We start from the raw sequence: 17434 nt of genomic DNA on the forward strand, positions 1-17434 counted from the left end.
GTCACTGTGGCAAGCGGCAGTAGAGGGCGCTGCCATTTCCCCGCTCTGACCACGTCTCCACATATAGCGTCACAACCCAGCGACTTGGGAGTCCAAGGCGCCGCTTCTCACACTTAAAGGGCCAGAACAGACCAAGAATGGCGCAGGAGGATCTCAGAGCCCCAGAGCCAATAGATCTAAGCGATGAAGAAATAGCAAAACTCACAGATGCACAGTTTAAAATATTGGTGATCAGGATCCTCACAGAACTGGTTGATTATACTGACAAATTAGACGAATATATGAAGGCGAAACTAATTGAAATGAATGGAATTGCACAGGACACCAATAGCAATGAAAAGGAAACTGGGACTCAAATCAATGGAGTGGACCAGAAGAAAGCAAATAATGGCCAAACAGAAAAGAGTCAAGAAGCAAGAATTCAAAGAAATGAGGAGAGTCTTAGGAACCTCCAGGACATCTTTAAACACTCCAACATCCGAATTATCGGGGTACCAGAAGGGGGAAAGGCACAGCCACCAGTGGAAAACTTATTTGAACAAATAATAAAAGGAGAATTTCCCCAATCTGGCAAAGGCAATAGACTTCCAGGAAATCCAGGAAGCTCAGAGAGTCCCAAAGAAGTTGGACCCAAGAAGGAACACATCAAGGCACATCGTAATTACATTAGCCAAGATTAAAATGAAGGAGAGAATCCTAGAAGCAGCAAGAGCTAAGGGGACAGTCACCTACAAAGGAGTCCCCATCAGACTGTCAACTGATTTCTCAAAAGAGACCTTACAGGCAAGAAGGGGCTGGAAAGAGGTATTCCAAGTCATGAAATCCAAAGACCTACAACCAAGATTGCTCTATCCAGCAAAACTTTCATTTAGAATGGAAGGACAGATAAGGTGCTTTTCAGATAAGATCAAATTCAAGGAGTTCATCATCACCAAGCCCTTATTATATGAAATGTTAAAGGGACTTATCTAAGAAAAAGAAGTTAAAGAAACATGAACAGTGAAAGGACAACAAACTCACAGTTCTTAACAACCACACCTAAAACGAAAGCAAACTAAAAGGACAGCTAGATCAGGAGTGGAAACATAGAAATGAAGATCTCAAGGAGGGTTAGCAACAGGGGAGTGGGAGGAGTAGATGGGGGCAGAAGGTACAGAAAATAAGTAGCATAGACAGTAGATAGAAAATAGATGGGGGGGCAAGAATAGCATGGGAAATATAGAATCTAAAGGACTTGAGACACATCGTCATAAACTAAAGGGGGGGGTAATGGTGGGGATGGGGGGGTAGGGTGGAGGGGAATGAAGGGGGGAATAGAACAACTGTAACAGCATAATCAATAAAAAAATTTTAAAAACGAATAAAAAATAAAATGGAAGGATAGTTAAAATGCTTCTCAGATAAGATCAAATTCAAGGAGTTCATCATCACCAAGCCCTTATTATATGAAATGTTAAAGGGAATTATCTAAGGAAAAGAAGATAAAAATATGAACAGTGAAAGGACACCAAACTCACAGTTATTAACAACCACACCTAAAACAAAAGCAAATTAAGAGGACAGCTAGATCAGGAGTGAACCATAGAAATGAAAATCACATGGAAGGTTAGCAACAGGGGAGTGGGAGGAGGAGAAGGGGGGAGAAGGTACAGAAAATAAGTAGCATAGACAGTAGATAGAAAATAGGGTGGAGGGCAAAAATAGTATGGGAAATATAGAATCTAAAGAACTCGAGACACATGTTCACGAACTAAAGGGGGGGGAATGGTGGGGGAGGGGTGTGCAGGGTGGAGGGGAATGAAGGGAGGGAATAGAGTAAATATAATGGCATAATCAATCAAATAAATATTAAAAAAAGATTTAGTTATAAAGAAAAAGAGAGCTGTGGGTCAGGGAAGCAGGCATCTGGTTTATATTCACTCTTGCATGAATGAATGAAAGGATATCTTTGCATGAAAGACCTAGTGTTTTGCACTCATTGGTTAGGTTGAGGTGCAGGGTATTTAGTATGTCTAGTTTGAGGATCACAGGCTAGAGAGGCACAGGGAGGACAAAGATGGAGTCTCCTCCAATTTGAGTCTACAGGATCCTGGAAGTTCTCAAGCTGACCATCCAGGAGTAGGCCTGGGCTTTATATTCATCAAAGATGCTACCCAGGAGGTACACTCACCTGCTGAGGACAGTCTTGCCTGATTGGAAGAACAGTTTGTCAGAAGAAATAGGCATACATTTGGTGGTGGCAGGGAATCCACAGAGTCAATAATCATTTCATTACCAATGTTTTTAATACTTGAAAAATGTGCTTTCTCCTCCAGTCCCAGGTGCTTTGAGAGCTGCAGGCTTGGGTGCAGAGATGGACAAGTCCAAGAGCCACACCATACACAACCAGTCCTGAAAATGACACAGAAATGGCATAAAAACCCCTGATAACAAAGATATGAATCTTTAACAAAGTAGACCCCAAGTTCCTGAGGAACATGCGCTTTGCCAAGAAGCACAAGAAGGGCCTGAAGAAGATACAGGCCAACAGTGCCAAGGCCAAGAGCTCATGTGACAAGGCTATCAAGGCCCTGGTCAAACTCAAGCAGGTCAAGCGTAAGATCCCAAAGGGCAGCAGCTGCAAGCTCAGTTGATTTGCTTACATTGCTTATACCAAGCTCAGTGCTCATGCCTGCATTGCCATGGGTTTCAGGCTTTGTTGGCCAAAGGCCAAAGCCAAGGCTCAAACCAAGCCCAAGGCTGCAGATGTGGCTGTGGCTCAGGCTCCAGCACCAGCTCAGTCTTAGGCTCCCAAAGACGCCCAGGGCCCTGTGAAGTCTCCACAGTAGAGGCCTCTGTCTGCCAACATGCGGAGAAAAGAATTGGTGTGCCTCCTGGGCTGCTATTTGCATAGGGCTGGGGTCTTCCAGTCATCTTTGTGCAAATAAACCTGAGGCAGGATCTGTAAAAAAAGAAGAGAGAGAGATAGAGAGAAGAAGAGCCCTGGCTGCTATGGCTCAGTGGATTGAGCACTGGCTTGAGAACCAAAAGGTTGCTGGTTTGATTCTTATTCAGGTCACATACCTGAGTTGTATGCTGGGTCGCTGGTTGGGGGGTATGAAAGGTAGTCACACATTGATGTTTATCTCTATTCCTTTTCCCCCTGCCTTCTCCTCTGCCTAAAAAATAAATAAATAAAATCTTAAAAAAAAGAAAAATGTGTGTGTCAAGAAAAAGCTTGAAAGCTTTTACCTAATAATTTTTACCTTTCAGCCTTTGCACCCAATTATTTAAATGTTAGTAAAGAGTGAGGGTACTGTTTTTTATGCATCATGAAAAACTCTTAAAACTTTTCATGTTGACTTTTTACATTTGGGGCTTTTGTCAGGTACTAAGAAAGTTTATTTCTACCTTATTTTTAGGAAATTTTGCCTCACTGCTTTTTTAGAAAATTTATTTATTTTAAAAAATATATTTTATTGATTATACTATTACAGTTGTCCAATTTTACCCCCCTTTATTCCCCTCTACCCTTAGTTCTCTTGGCCCTTGTACCCTGACCAACCATCATTCCTCCACCTTAGTTCATGTCCATGAGTCATATATATAAGTTCTTTGGCTTCTTCATTTCCCATACTATATTCTTAACCTCCCTCTGTCTATTTGTACCATCATTTATGCATCTTATTCCCCGTGTCTTTTCCCCCATTCTCCCTCCCCCTCCTCCTCTCCACTGATAACCCTCCAGGTGATCTTTATTTCTGTGAATCTGTTCTTGTTCTAGCTGTTTGCTTAGTTTGTTTTTGTTGTTTTTTTTAGGTTCAGTTATTGATAGTTCTGAGATTATCACTTTACTGTTCGTATTTTTTATTTTCTTTTTCTTAGATAAGTCCTTTTAACATTTCATATAGTAGGGGCTTGGTGATGATGAACAGGATCCTTTAACTAGACCTTATCTGAGAAGCACTTTATCTGCCCTTCCATTCTAAATGATAGCTTTACTGGATAGACTAATCTCAGATGTAGGTCCTTGCCTTTTATGACTTTGAATACTTCTTTCTAGCCTCTTCTTACCTGTAAGATTTCTTTTGAGAAATTAGCTGGCAGTCTTATGGGAACTTTTTTGTAGGTAAGTGTCTCCTTTTCTCTTGCTGTTTTTAAGATTCCCCTTGCACTGGCTGGTGTGGCTCAATGGATTGAGCACCGGACTCTGAAGCAAAAGGTCACCAGTTCCATTCCCAGTCAGGGCACATGCCTAGGTTTCAGGCCAGGTCCCCAGTAGGGGGCACACAAGAGGCAACCATACATTGATGTTTCTCTCCCTCTCTTTCTCATCTCCTTTCCCCTCTCTCTAAAAATAAAATAAATAAAATAAACAAAATCTTTAAAAATTCTCTCCTTATCTTTCATCTTGGGTAATGTAATTATGATGTGCCTTGGTGTGTGCTTCCTTGGGTCCAACTTCTTTGGGACTCTGAGCCTCTCAGACTTCCTGGAAGTCTATTTCCTTTGCCAGATTGGGGAAGTTTTCCTTCATTAATTTTTTCAAGTAAGTTTTCAATTTCTGGCTCTTCTTCTTCTTCTTTTGTCCTCTTTATAATTTGGATGTTGGAATGTCTAAAGTTGTCCCAGAGGTTCCTAAGCCTCTCCTCATTTTTTTGAGTTCTTGTTTCTTTATTCTATTCTGGTTGAATGCTTATTTCTTCCATTTGCTCCAAACCTTTGATTTGAGTCCCAGTTTCGTTCCCTTCACTGTTGGTTCCCTGCACATTTTCCTTTATTTCACTTTTCATAGCCTTCACTTCTCCCTCTATTTTTGTGACCACAGTCAATCAGTTCTGTGAGCATCCTGATTACCAGTGTTTTGAACTGTGCATCTGAAAAGTTGGCTATCTCTTCATCGCTTAGTTGTATTTTTTCTGGAGTTTTGATCTGTTCTTTCATTTGGGCCATATTTTTTTTTTGTCTTTGTGCACCTGTTGCATAGTAAGGGGTGGAGCATTAGGTATTTGCCAGGGCAGGGCAACCCATATTGCAGCATTGTGGCACTGTATGTGGGGGAGGAGTCTGAGAGGGAACAGTGCCACTTGCTGGGCTCTCATCTGGCTTTCAGTTACTTCCCCCAATACCCACAAGCAAATTGTGCCCTTCTGGTATTGATTCCCAGGTGGGTGGGCTTGTGTACATTCTAGGACTCTGCGGATCTCACCAATGAACTTTCCTGAGAGGCCAGGAGTTTCTCCCACTGCCACAACCCCCACAGGTTTTTACAGCCAGAGGTTTTCAGGCTTTCTTTTCCCATGCTGGAACCCTGGGTTGCACTGTCTGCCTCATTCCCCAGTTATTCTTTCTGGTTTATCCACATGCTAATGTGGGACTGCCTGCTTCACCAGCTGTTGCCTTGCCAGCTGGGTCCTCCAGCCACTGCCTTGCTGTGCATCCTCTCTGCCCCGGCTGCTCATCTATACCCCTCCTACCAGTCTGAATGAATGTTTATTCTTTAACTACTTGGTGGTTTGACTTCCATAAAGTTCAATTTTATGACAGTTTTGCTTATTTTTTGTATTTCAATTTGTTGTCTTTATTTTGGTTGTGTGAGGAGGAAAACTGTATCTACCTTCATCTCTATCTTGGCCAGAAGTCCATTTTAGGAAATTTAAAATGATATCTTCAGCTATGATTTATTTAGAAGCTAATTGTTTGAAAAGGAGTAAGCAGGGCATGGCCAAGATAGTACTGCAGCCACTTAAGATTCATGCTCTCTTTCTAAGGCATGGAATCCTAGCTAGGAGCAGTTGCCCAGTTGGAGATGACAGTTCTCAGCACCCCACCCCATCCCTAACTCCATTCAGGTGACTAGTACTTGCTAGTGAAATATTAGTTACAATGTGGCCAAATAAAGGACTGTGACTTCTCAATAGCCTCTTTTCTTATCTGCCAGTTAAAAAGAGGGAACACTGGGATCCTAGAGAGGAGGAAGATCACAAGATTGGAGGCTATCACCAAGCAAGAACATCTTCACTGGGCTTTTGGAGCAAGAGTTAAACTTCTATTGTGTTAAGCCACTGAAATTGTTTCAGGGTTTAACTGTGATTTTAGCTAGCATTACTTTAACCTATAGAGAGGGCTATCAGTGATTTATCCAATCAATCATGAGCCTTGTACCAAGAGGATAAACCTGGAATACACTTTGCCTTTCCAAACCTTCTAACTGTGAAATGCATTTTTGAAAGTTATACAAAAATAATGCCTGAGGTGATGACAGTGGTAGTATTCTTTAGTAAGTCCTCTCAGTCTGAGCTGGGTCAGGTCCCATCAGGGTTGCTTTCCAGGAAAAAGCACAGGCAAGAGGACCATGGACCTGATCCAAAAAGGGAAGTTTAAGAATTTATCAGTTGGAAAACACACAATTCTAACAAACATGTGGTTAATAGGAGCCTAGGAAATATAGCCAAAGAGTAGAAAACTGAAGAGTACAGGTTAAACAAGGGCATCAGCCTGGATAAGTAAAGCTTAAAAATGAAAGAAAGATAAGTATTAAAGCTTCTGGTATGGTATGGATAGAGAGGTAGGGAAAGGCTGATTAGGATCCAATTTGATAACTACCATTAGTGTAGTTATTTGCATGGGAAAGCACCTTCTGTGCATTTTTCCTTGGGCTGCCCAGGGCCCTCCCAATCCACCTGGCCTTTAACTAACATCTATAAGCATTGCACATACAAGGAATATGCCTTTCTCATTCTCGGGTTGATACATCTGGAGGTGTGAGACTGCAAGGCGAGCAGAGAGCAGGTGCCTTGGTCACCCAAGGGGCTCAGCAGGTCAACTCTTCTCAAGCTTTGTGCAGTTTCAGGTGGTCCAGTGAGATGGGCAGAGCCTGGCTGCCCAGATCCCACATATGGATCCCTGGAAGCTTATAATTGTTATTCTTTTGCTTTCTGCTAAGATGATCTGTAGATCATACTCCCCCCCCCCATCTCCTCCCCTTTTGGACCCAAGCCGCTGATGTTAGGGCAAAAAAAAAAAAAAGAGAGAGATAGAGAATGAGACATTTCTCTGTTTAGTCCATTTATTTGGAGAGGGGAGTCTCAAAGCAAATTCCATGGAAGATAAGGGGTTGTTGTTGCTCAGGAAAAGTAGTTCCTCCACCAACATATGATACACTCCTTTCATCTGGTCACTGGTCTAGGATTTATGGGTGGTGAGAGAGGCACTGTTCCTGACATGTCTTAAGGAGAGCACCTAAAAGCAAGAACAAGTAAGTTATTGGGAGTATTTGTCTGAAAGGACAGTAATCATTGTATCCCTAGTACAGAGAGTTTTTATGGGAAGAACTTCACTTTGATCAGCATGTGTATTAGTCTAAGTTCAGTTTCCCATAACAGAAATCATTCTACTTATTTTAAGAAGATATGCAAAAAAAATGAAACTTGAGCACCAACTTACACCATACACCAAAATAAATTCAAGGTGGATAAAAGACTTAAATATAAGCCATGATACCATTAAAGTCCTAGAGGAGAACATTGGCAAGAAAATCTCAGATATTCCAAGCAGCAACATTTTTACCGATATGTCCCCTAGAGCAAGGAATATAAAGGAAAGAATAAACAAATGGGATCTCATCAAAATAAAAAGTTTCTGCATGGCTAAAGAAAATAGTATTAAATTAGCAAGACAACCAGCTGTATGGGAAAACATATTTGCCAATGATACCTCAGACAAAGGTTTAATCTCCAAAATATACAAAGAACTTACACAACTCCACTCTAGGAAGACATTTAACCCAATTAAAAAATGGGAAAAGGACTTGAACAGACACTTCTCCAAAGAGGACATACAGAGTATCCAGAGACACATGAAGAGATGCTCAATATCATTAGCTATCAGAGAGATGCAAATTAAAACCACAATGAGATGCCACTTTACACCAGTCAGGATGGCTATCATAAACAAAGCAACAACAAATGTTGGAGAGGTTGTGGGGAAAAGGGGACCTTAGTTCACTGTTGGTGGGATTGCAGACTGGTACAACCATTATGGAAAACATAATAGAATTTTCTCAGAAAAATAAAAATCGACCTGCCTTTTGACCCAGCAATTCCACTGCTAGGATTATACCCCAAGAATCCTAAAACATCAATTTCAAAGAACCTATGCACCACAATGTTCATAGCAGCACAATTTACAATAGCCAAGAGTTGGAAGCAACCTAGGTGTCCATCAGTAAATGAATGGATCAAAACATTGTGGTACATATACACAATGGAATTCTATGCAGCAAAGAGGAAGAAGGAGCTACTACCCTTTGCAACAACATGGATGGAACTGGAAAGCATTATGCTGAGTGAAATAGGCCAGGCATTGAAGGACAAATACCATATGATCTCACCTTTGACAGGAAGCTAAACAATAAAACAAACAAGCAAACAGAATAAAAACAAAGACACTGAAATAGAGAACAAGGGGGCAGCAACCAGAGGGGAGAGAGAAGGGAATTTAAGGGGAAAAATGGGGAGGGATTTTGAGGAACAAGTATGAAAGACACAGGGATGAGGACTGGGGGAAGGGAATGGGAGAGAGGGGGGAGACAGGCTGGGGGGGGGCTGGGATGGGAGAAATAGACAAAAATGTACTTGAAAAATAACTAAATAAAATTTAAAAAAAGAAAAACTATCTGAAACTATCAAATAAAACAACATAATTAAAAAAAGAAAAAAAGAAAAATAACTAAATAAAAATTAAAAAAAGAAGATATGGATTTAACATAGGGAATAAGGCACTTGCAAAATTATTGGAAGGGCTGAAAGAACAACCTCTAGGCTCAGCTATTAGGAATGACTACTAAAACAATAAAACTAACTGCCCCACCAGGAAGGCTGCTACCTCTGCCCCAGGTAGGAAGTTGGGAAATCACAAAGTTTCTTTGCTGACAACTGGCTTCAGTATCACATAACCTTAGCCACAATCCTTGGATCAGGAATCTGCCACCACACCACAATCACTGCATCTGTGAACATACTTATTACCTTAGCTGCACTCCTGAGATGAGAAAACTGACATATTTGTTGTTCCAGATCCACCCCATGCCTTCTAGATCTACAGCAGAATAATGGAGAACTCTCACATTGTCCCCTCTTTTACCACTTGACTAAATCTTCAAAGATGATTCTCATTTGAGTATACCTGATTAGCAGAACCTAAATTACATCTACTTCCTGGTTTCAAGGCAGTAAGAAATAAGAGCTTTTAGCTCTTCAGCTTCTGTTATCAAGAAAGGTGCACTAGAGAGGGGTTAGAAGAGATATTCAGCAAGCCAATTCACAGAGTCTACTATGGGCCATTTCCTGCCCAGAAAAAAAGCCCTCAACCATGCCCTTGACACTCTGAGACTGTCCTTTCATGATATGAACCAGGCCCAATTAGATAGAAGCTTCAATTCTGAAAGCAAAATAGTAGCAATATAATGTCATTGGGCTGAGGAACATTATGTTGAGTACAGCCTGCAATGATATAAATGATACAGTAAAAAATATAAGAAGACTAAACTTATAAAGTGAATATTACTATCTGGAAAAGAAACTAAACCTAAAAAACAATTTTTGAGAATAAATATATTAAAAAGTGACACCCAGCAACAGCATATTGTTTTTAAAGATTCAATCATAAACAAGATAAATTTTGAGCCCATTATAGTGTGGTGGAGAGAGGGTCTGACTGAGAGTAGTGATATGGGGTAAAAAATTTTAAATTAAATTAAAAAAAGAGAATAGTCTGTACTGCTGAAAATAAAAGTATGCCATTATCTGTGTGGTATGAATAGTTCAACTCCCGATTTTGTTATATTTAAATAGGATACATAAAAGTTAACAAAAGTGTTAACTGGTGATTGAAAGCATGCTTTTCAAATGACTTTGCAACTGAAAACGTCATGAATACACTGCCAAACAGAGCAGGAACAATAGACTGAAATAAATTAGGTTTAACTCAGGCTGGTGTAGCTCAGTGAATTGAGTGCTGGCCTGTGAACAAAAGGGTTACTTTTGATTGCCAGTCAGGGCACATACCTGGGTTGTAGGCCAGGTCGCCAGTAGGGGGCATGCGAGAGGCAACCACACATTGATGTTTCTCTCTCTTTCTCCTTCCTTTCCCCTCTCTCTAAAAATAAAAAATAAAATCTTTGAAAAATTAGTTTTAAAATATTAAAAAATTCAACCTATGTAATGGTAGAAAATATTTGCAAACCATACATTGGGTAAAGGGTTAATATCCAAAATACATTTTAAAAACATATACAACCAAATAACAACAACAAAACCAATCTGATAAAAAAAGTGAGCAGAAGCACTGAATAGACATTTTTTCAAAGAAGACATCAAAATGGCCAACAGATACGTGAAAAGGTATTCAACATCACTAATGATCAGGGAAATGCAAGTCAAAACCACAGTATCACCTGACACTGTTAAAATGACTATTATCAAAAAGACAATAGATAACGAGTGTTGGAGAGGATGTGAGAAAAAGAAAAACCTTGAACACTGTTGGTGGGAATGCAGATTGGTGCAGCCGCTGTGGAAAACAGTATGTAGGTTCCTCAATAAATTAAAAATAGAACTGTCATAAGACCTTGCAATTCTACTTCTGGGTATATATCCAAAGGAAACAAAAACAGGATTTGGACAAGATATTTGCATTCCCACGTTCATTAGAGCACTAGTCCCAACAGTCAAGATATGGAAACAACTTAAGTGTCTTTCAATGAATGAACAAATAAAGGTAAATGTGATATATTTATATGAATATTATTCAGCTATGAGAAAGAAGGAAATCCTTCCATTTGCAACAACATGGATGGAGCTTATGGACATTATGCTAAGTTAGGTAAGTCAGGCAGAGAAAAATACTGTATGATATCATTTATATGTGGACTCCGAAAAAGCTGAACTCATGAAAACAGAGAGTAAAATGGTGGTTACCAGGGACAGGGAGCAGGGAGAATTGGAGAGATGTTGTTTAAAGGTACAAAATTGTAGCTAGTAGGTAAATAAATCCTGGAGATCTAATGCATGATATAGTGATTATAGACAATGTCATTGTATTATAAACATCCGCCTTTCTAAGAGACTAGATCTTATTTCCACCAAGAACAAGAAATAATTATGTGATGTGATGGAGGTGTTAGCTAACCCTACAATGGCAATCATATTACAATATATAAATGTATCAAATCAACATGTACACCTTTACCTTACAAAATGTTATGTCAATTATATCATAATTAAAAATAACATAAAAATAAAATCTAAAATCTAAAAGAAAGATAAATCACTCCTTAAATTCTGAAATACATACAAATATGTGATTTGTAAAAAGCTTAGAAAATGTGATTGGAGTTACTGTGCTGATCTCTGAGGGGGGCTGTTGAGGAGGCTGGTTTATGCTCAGTGAGGCAGCACCTTGGGGATGATGGCAAAGGGAGATAACCTTAGCACCAACTTGCTGGTGGCAGAGACTGCAAGTCTGGAAGAGCAGCTGCAAGGATGGGAAGAGGTGATGCTGATGGCTGATAAAATCCTCCCATGGGAAAGACCCTGGTTTCCACCTGCCATCATTGGTGTGTTTTCTTTGGTGTTTCTGACCACCTACGGTCTAGATCCATCTGTTCTTTCCTGTGTTTCCTGTTTTGTTATGTTTTTGTGCTTGACTGACTACCTTGTTCCCATTCTAGTGCCTAGAATTTTTTACTCTAATAAATGGACTACTGAGCAGCAGCAAAAACTCCATGAAATTTGTAGCAGTCTAGTAAAAACTCGATGCAGAGCTGTGGGCTGGTGGAAACACCTCTTCACATTAAAGGATGAAAAGCTAAAAATATACTTCATGACCATGATCATTTCTTTTGCTGTGGTTGCTTGGGTGGGACAGCAGGTCCACAACCTTCTTCTGACCTACCTGATAGTGACTTTCTTAACTGATGCTTCCTGGACTAAAACAATCTGGAGTTATTTTGAAGTACATTGGAATGACCAAAAGGGAGATGAACAAGCTTCTTAAGCAAAAAGAAAAGAAAAATGAATAACGTCTTCTTCATTAAGTGTGATTAATGATGTGTATATTGATTGTCCTTGGGAACAGTTTCTATTATCTGGATACTAAAGTGTTACAGAAGTAGCTCTTTGCTCTTCACTCCTTCTTCCCTTAGTTACTAGAAAATCAGACTTGCCACACAAGGCTTTTATACATAGTATCTTCGTGTCAAGTGTATCTGGGTGCATTGTCATCAGTTGGCCTTATATGGACAACTTACTCATGAATACAACTTGTTTAGATTTTTCTTACCCGGGTTAATTAAATTCTTGTAGGCAGCTTCCTTTAAAATAAAGTAGTGGTGAATTTCACCCTTTAGTACAGTTAACAGTAACTTTGGATAATCGTTCAAGTTGATCTTTGCTTGCTAGATAGGAGGTACAGCGGTCTGTGGTTACAAAACAACTGGTTCTACTGCCTACTTCCACAGTCTGCTTAAAAAACTGTCAGGCTTCATGAACATAGAGACCAAGTTTACCACTTCCAATGAAGAAACCAGTGAAGATTCATTCCTCATTCTGTTTGTATGCCATGGGAGAAGAATCCTCATAGAATAAAATGAAACCAATTATATGCCCTAGTATATGTTGGTTTCTCTCTTGTGCAAAACTTAGCAATTTCTAGAAAATACTGATTCTACCTCTGAAATGGGGAATATGACAGGCTTAGAACTCTTGTCCCCTTGAACTTAGCATTCAAGTTAGTAGGCCCTTAAAAGTTTTTTAATAGCAAGCTTTTAAAAGCTTGCATTTAGAATTTTTAGCATACTTTTAATTTTATGTTTCAGCTGTCTAAAACTAAAGTACATAAGAGATGAAGACTCCTGCCTATGACTTTTACTCCAAGACCAGCTAATCATGGACAAAAGTCTTACTGTGTTCCATCAGGATTCAGTACAAGATAATCTTATCCTACTAATTTTTCAGTTCTCATTTTATGGTTTTGGCTGCTTTGGTCACTGTAGATCTGGCCTAGGAGGTAGTGATTATGCTGGTATCTGACTTTTTCCCTGAATATTTCTGTGAAGAATATGAGGGCTGTTGGTGAGAGCAGACTTTGGGAGATGATGGATGGCCTTGAGTCTAGAGATTTTGTAACTCTTGGAAAGCATCTTAGAGTCATTCTTCCTCTCAGTAGCTACAAGTTTAAAATAGTTGAAGTCTATGGAATGAACCTCTAAGGACCAACAATGTGACATATTTGGGAACAGGTCTTAAACTCTAATTAATTAGCTGTAATATAGTTTTGTGAATTTATTGCACTGATGCTATTAAATCTGGATTTTGTGGTATGGTATATGTGTCCCTAAGTAAGTGTTGTTTTCTCCCCTTCAATATTGCTGTAAACAGTGGCACTCATGTAGCATGTGTTTTTTAAAATATATTTTATTGACTATGCTATTACAGTTGTCCCATTCCCCCCCTTCACTCCCCTCCACCCTGTACACCCTCTCCCACCCATATTTTCCCCTTTAGTTCATGTCCATGGGTCGTACATATAAGTTCTTTGGCTTCTACATTTCCTATACTATTGTAACCCTCCCCCTATATATTTTCTACTGACCATCTATGCTACTTATTCTCTAACTTTTCACCCTCTCTCCTCCTTTCACTCCCCTGTTGCTAACCCTCCATGTGATCTTCATTTCTGTGGTTCTGTTCCTGTTCTAGTTGCTTGCTTTTGTTTTTGTTTTAGGTGTGGTTGTTAATGATTGTGAGTTTGCTGTCATTCTACTGTTCATATTTTTATCTTCTTTTTAAAAATATATTTTACTGATTATGCCATTACAGGTGTCCCATGTCCCCCTCTTCATTCCCCCCTGCCCTGCACACCCCTCCCCCATTCCCCCCTCTTTAGTTCATGTCCATGTGTCACAAGTTCTTTAGCTTCTACATTTCCCACACTATTCTTGCCCTCCCCTTGTCTATTTTCTCCCCACCATCTATGCTACTTATTCTCTGTACCTTTCCCCCCTTCTCCTCCTTCCACTCTCCTGTTGCTAACCCTCCATGTGATCTTCATTTCTATGGTTCTGCTCCTGATCTAGCTGTCCTCTTAGTTTGCTTTTGTTTTATGTGTGGTTCTTAATAACTGTGAGTTTGCTGTCCTTTCACTGTTCATCTTTTTTATCTTCTTTTCCTTAGATAAGTCCCTTTAACATTTCATATAATAAGGGCTTGGTGATGATGAACTCCTTGAATTTGACCTTATCTGAGAATCACTTTATTTGCCCTTTATTCTAAATGAAAACTTTGCTGGATAGAGTAATCTTGGATGTAGGTCTTTGGATTTCATGACTTGGAATACTTCTTTCCAGCCCCTTCTTGCCTGTAAGGTCTCTTTTGAGAAATCAGCTGACAGTCTGATGGGAACTCCTTTGTAGGTGACTGTCCCCTTATCTCTTGCTGCTTCTAGGATTCTCTCCTTCATTTTAATCTTGGGTAATGTAATATGATGTGCCTTGGTGTGTTTCTTCTTGGGTCCAACTTCTTTGGAACTCTCTGAGCTTCCTGGACTTCCTGGAAGTCTATTTCCTTTGCCAGATTGGGGAAATTCTCCTTTATTATTTGTTCAAATAAGTTTTCCACTCGTGGCTGTTCCTCTTTCCCTTCTGGTACTCCTATAATTCGGATGTTGGAACGTTTAAAGATGTCCTGAAGGTTCCTAAGTCTCTCCTCATTTTTTTGAATTCTTGTTTCTTCATATTTTTCTGTTTGGTCATTTCTTTCTTCCTTCTGGTTCACTCCATTGATTTGAGTCCCAATTTCCTTTCCATCACTATTGGTTTCCTGTGCATTTCCCTTCATTTCACTTAGTTTATCCTTCATATGTTCCTCTAATTTGTGACTAAAATCAGCCAGTTCTGTGAGCATCCTGATCACCAGTGTTTTGAACTGTGCATCTGATAGGTTGGCTATCTCTTGGTCACTCAGAAGTATTGGCTCTGGGCTTTGAGCTGTTATTCTGTTTGAGCCATATTGTTTTGGTATAGTTGCATGTGTTACATATGAGGGGCGGAGCCTTAGGTGTTCACCAGGGTGGGGCAGCCCAGTAGCTGGGTTGTGACACTGTATGTGGAGGCAGAGTCAGAGAGGGAACAGTGGTGCTTGTTCCACTCTCTGTTGGATTTCAGTCCCCTCTGCTGCTTCCCACATGCAAATTTGGCCCATCTGATGCTGGTTCCTGAGTGGGTCAGCTTGTGTACATTCTAGGACCCTGTGGGTCTCTCCAAGGAGTTCTCCTGTGAGGCTGGGAATCTCTCCTGGCACCTTTCAATCAGTGCTTTTAGGTTTTATTTCCCATAGCTGGGGTACTGGGTTGTGCGGTCTGTCTTGCTGCCAGTTTTTGCCTGGTTTATCTGTGTGTGAATGTGTGACTGCAGTTAGCCAACCGACTTGCATGCCTCTCTGGGTCTGCTTGTTTCCTCCCCTGCCCGGGGTCTGTCAGCCCTGTGCTGCCTTTGCACCCGGGTCTGCCAGACACTGCCTTTTCCTGCTGTGACCCCTCTCTGCCAGCTGCTGACTCTGCCCCTCTTACTGGTCTGGATGAATGGTTGTTGGACTTCCATACAGTTCCATTTTCTGTCTGTTCTGGTTGTACTTTTGTTTCTAAATCTTTGTTGTCCTTGATTTTGGTTGTTCGAGGAAGTACAATATTTCCACCTATGCCACCTTCATCTTGGCCAGACAGGATTCTTTAGTATTTGTGAATATCTTCCACGTACAGGCCAAAAGCTGAAGCAACTGGGTGGGGTGTTGATGGAGACAGGTGAAGTCTATGGTATGGGGGTTGGAGCAGGTTGAAGAGGTCAAGTGCCTCATGTTGTGGGGAGCAGGAGTTAGGGCTCTAGTTTGGAATGGAGCTAAGGCACAGTGAGGTGAAGATTGTCTGGGGTGAGCTGCCTCATTTCAGGAATGGCCAATATATGGGTCCTAATGTGGGCATGAGCACCTTCCAGGTCCAAAAGGGCAGAGGTCAATGCATGATTAGAGCTGTGCTGTTGGGGGCTAAGTTATTCACCCAGGCTGGCCAGGCCTTATTCCCAGATATTGTATTTCATCAAATTTAAGATGCCATCAAATGTTAAGTGTACCATTATTTTATGTATCACTACACTAACAAAATAAAAAGACTGCCAATTAAATCATGCCATAATGTTGTCTTTGCACTTATAATATTTAATTTATACCTATTGAAAGTTATTTTATTTTTATGTAGACATAGTATTTTTCATATATCACTCTTATAAGTATATAGAATATATAGCAATATAAATAGCTTTTAAAGTATTTCTAAAATTTCTTCACATGTATAACTTGATGATTCTAAATCACTTTTCAGCTCATAGTTGGAATTCATGTTTTTCCACATTATACAGTCCTGTGTGCCATCACGATTGTTGGTGATGGCACATTTCTTAGAAGAGTAACTACTGTCCAGGGATTTTCTTCCATGTTACAAGTTTTGACAAGGACTTTCTTTGTTGGTTTGTGAAAAACAATTCTGTTGAACAATTGTGTTATCTCAATAGAAAAAATAACAGAGTTTGAGCTACTTGTAGGTATTTTCCTTGCTTTAGGCTCAAAATACACCTGGTTGTTGCTCTGCATTAAAAAATGTGGAATTGCAACAATTCAACCTTGTTTCACGTACCTATTGCTTCATAACAAACTATACAGATCAGCATTTCCAGCCTGAGGGCTGCCATTACTCTGTATGCCAATATGCCTCTGAGTGTTGAACTTTGCTCCAAAACTCTTTATTGTTCACTTTTGAAAAAACCATATAGATTCACAGGAAGTTGCAAAAATAGTAGAGAGGGGTACCACATGCTCATCACCCAGCTCCCCTCAGTGAGGACATCTTACATAATTTGTAGTGCATTGTCAAAACCAGGAAATCAATTGGCACAATACAATTAATTAGACTACAGATATTAGCACAGATTTTACCTCTTTTCCACACTTGTTTATTTTGTATGTTTGTAGAGCATTCAATGGCATTTTTATCATATATATATATTTATATAACCAGCACCACAATCAAGATTCAGAAGTGTTCTGTCATCATAAAGATCTCCCTGATGCTACCCCTTTTACAGTCACAATTTTTATTGAGGCAACTGACTTCAGCTTCCTCCTGCATTCTGGTTATTTTCTGGTTGCAGATGCTAAGTACAACTTTCCTTGGCTGCCCCTCTATTTTACCTTCTGAGCATGCCACAATGCTGTACAACAAGCCCCCTTGGTTCCTTTTTTGACAAAGTATTGCCAGTCATTATGTGCCTGCAGTTTTTTGGCTTCTGACATTATTTGTTGTCACCTAGCCTCTATTACTTCAAGGATCCATGATCCTGTGGATATTA

At 40.0% G+C, this 17434-nt stretch overlaps 1 protein-coding gene and 1 pseudogene across 1 annotated transcript; both read left to right on the plus strand.

The window, feature by feature from the left end:
* The first annotated feature begins 2341 nt into the window (after positions 1 to 2341).
* LOC119059281 (60S ribosomal protein L29-like) lies at positions 2342 to 2828 on the plus strand (annotated as a pseudogene).
* An 8617-nt stretch (positions 2829 to 11445) lies between these two features.
* LOC119059273 (ADP-ribosylation factor-like protein 6-interacting protein 1) lies at positions 11446 to 12263 on the plus strand. Its single transcript, XM_037158879.2, has one exon. The coding sequence runs from the start codon at positions 11446 to 11448 to the stop codon at positions 12034 to 12036; it is 591 nt and encodes a 196-aa protein (XP_037014774.2). The 3' UTR covers positions 12037 to 12263.
* The last annotated feature ends 5171 nt before the right edge of the window (positions 12264 to 17434 follow it).

Source organism: Artibeus jamaicensis, unplaced genomic scaffold (genome assembly GCF_021234435.1).
Source record: "Artibeus jamaicensis isolate MK-2021 breed Jamaican fruit bat unplaced genomic scaffold, CSHL_Jam_final contig_60, whole genome shotgun sequence".
NCBI lineage: Eukaryota > Metazoa > Chordata > Mammalia > Chiroptera > Phyllostomidae > Artibeus > Artibeus jamaicensis.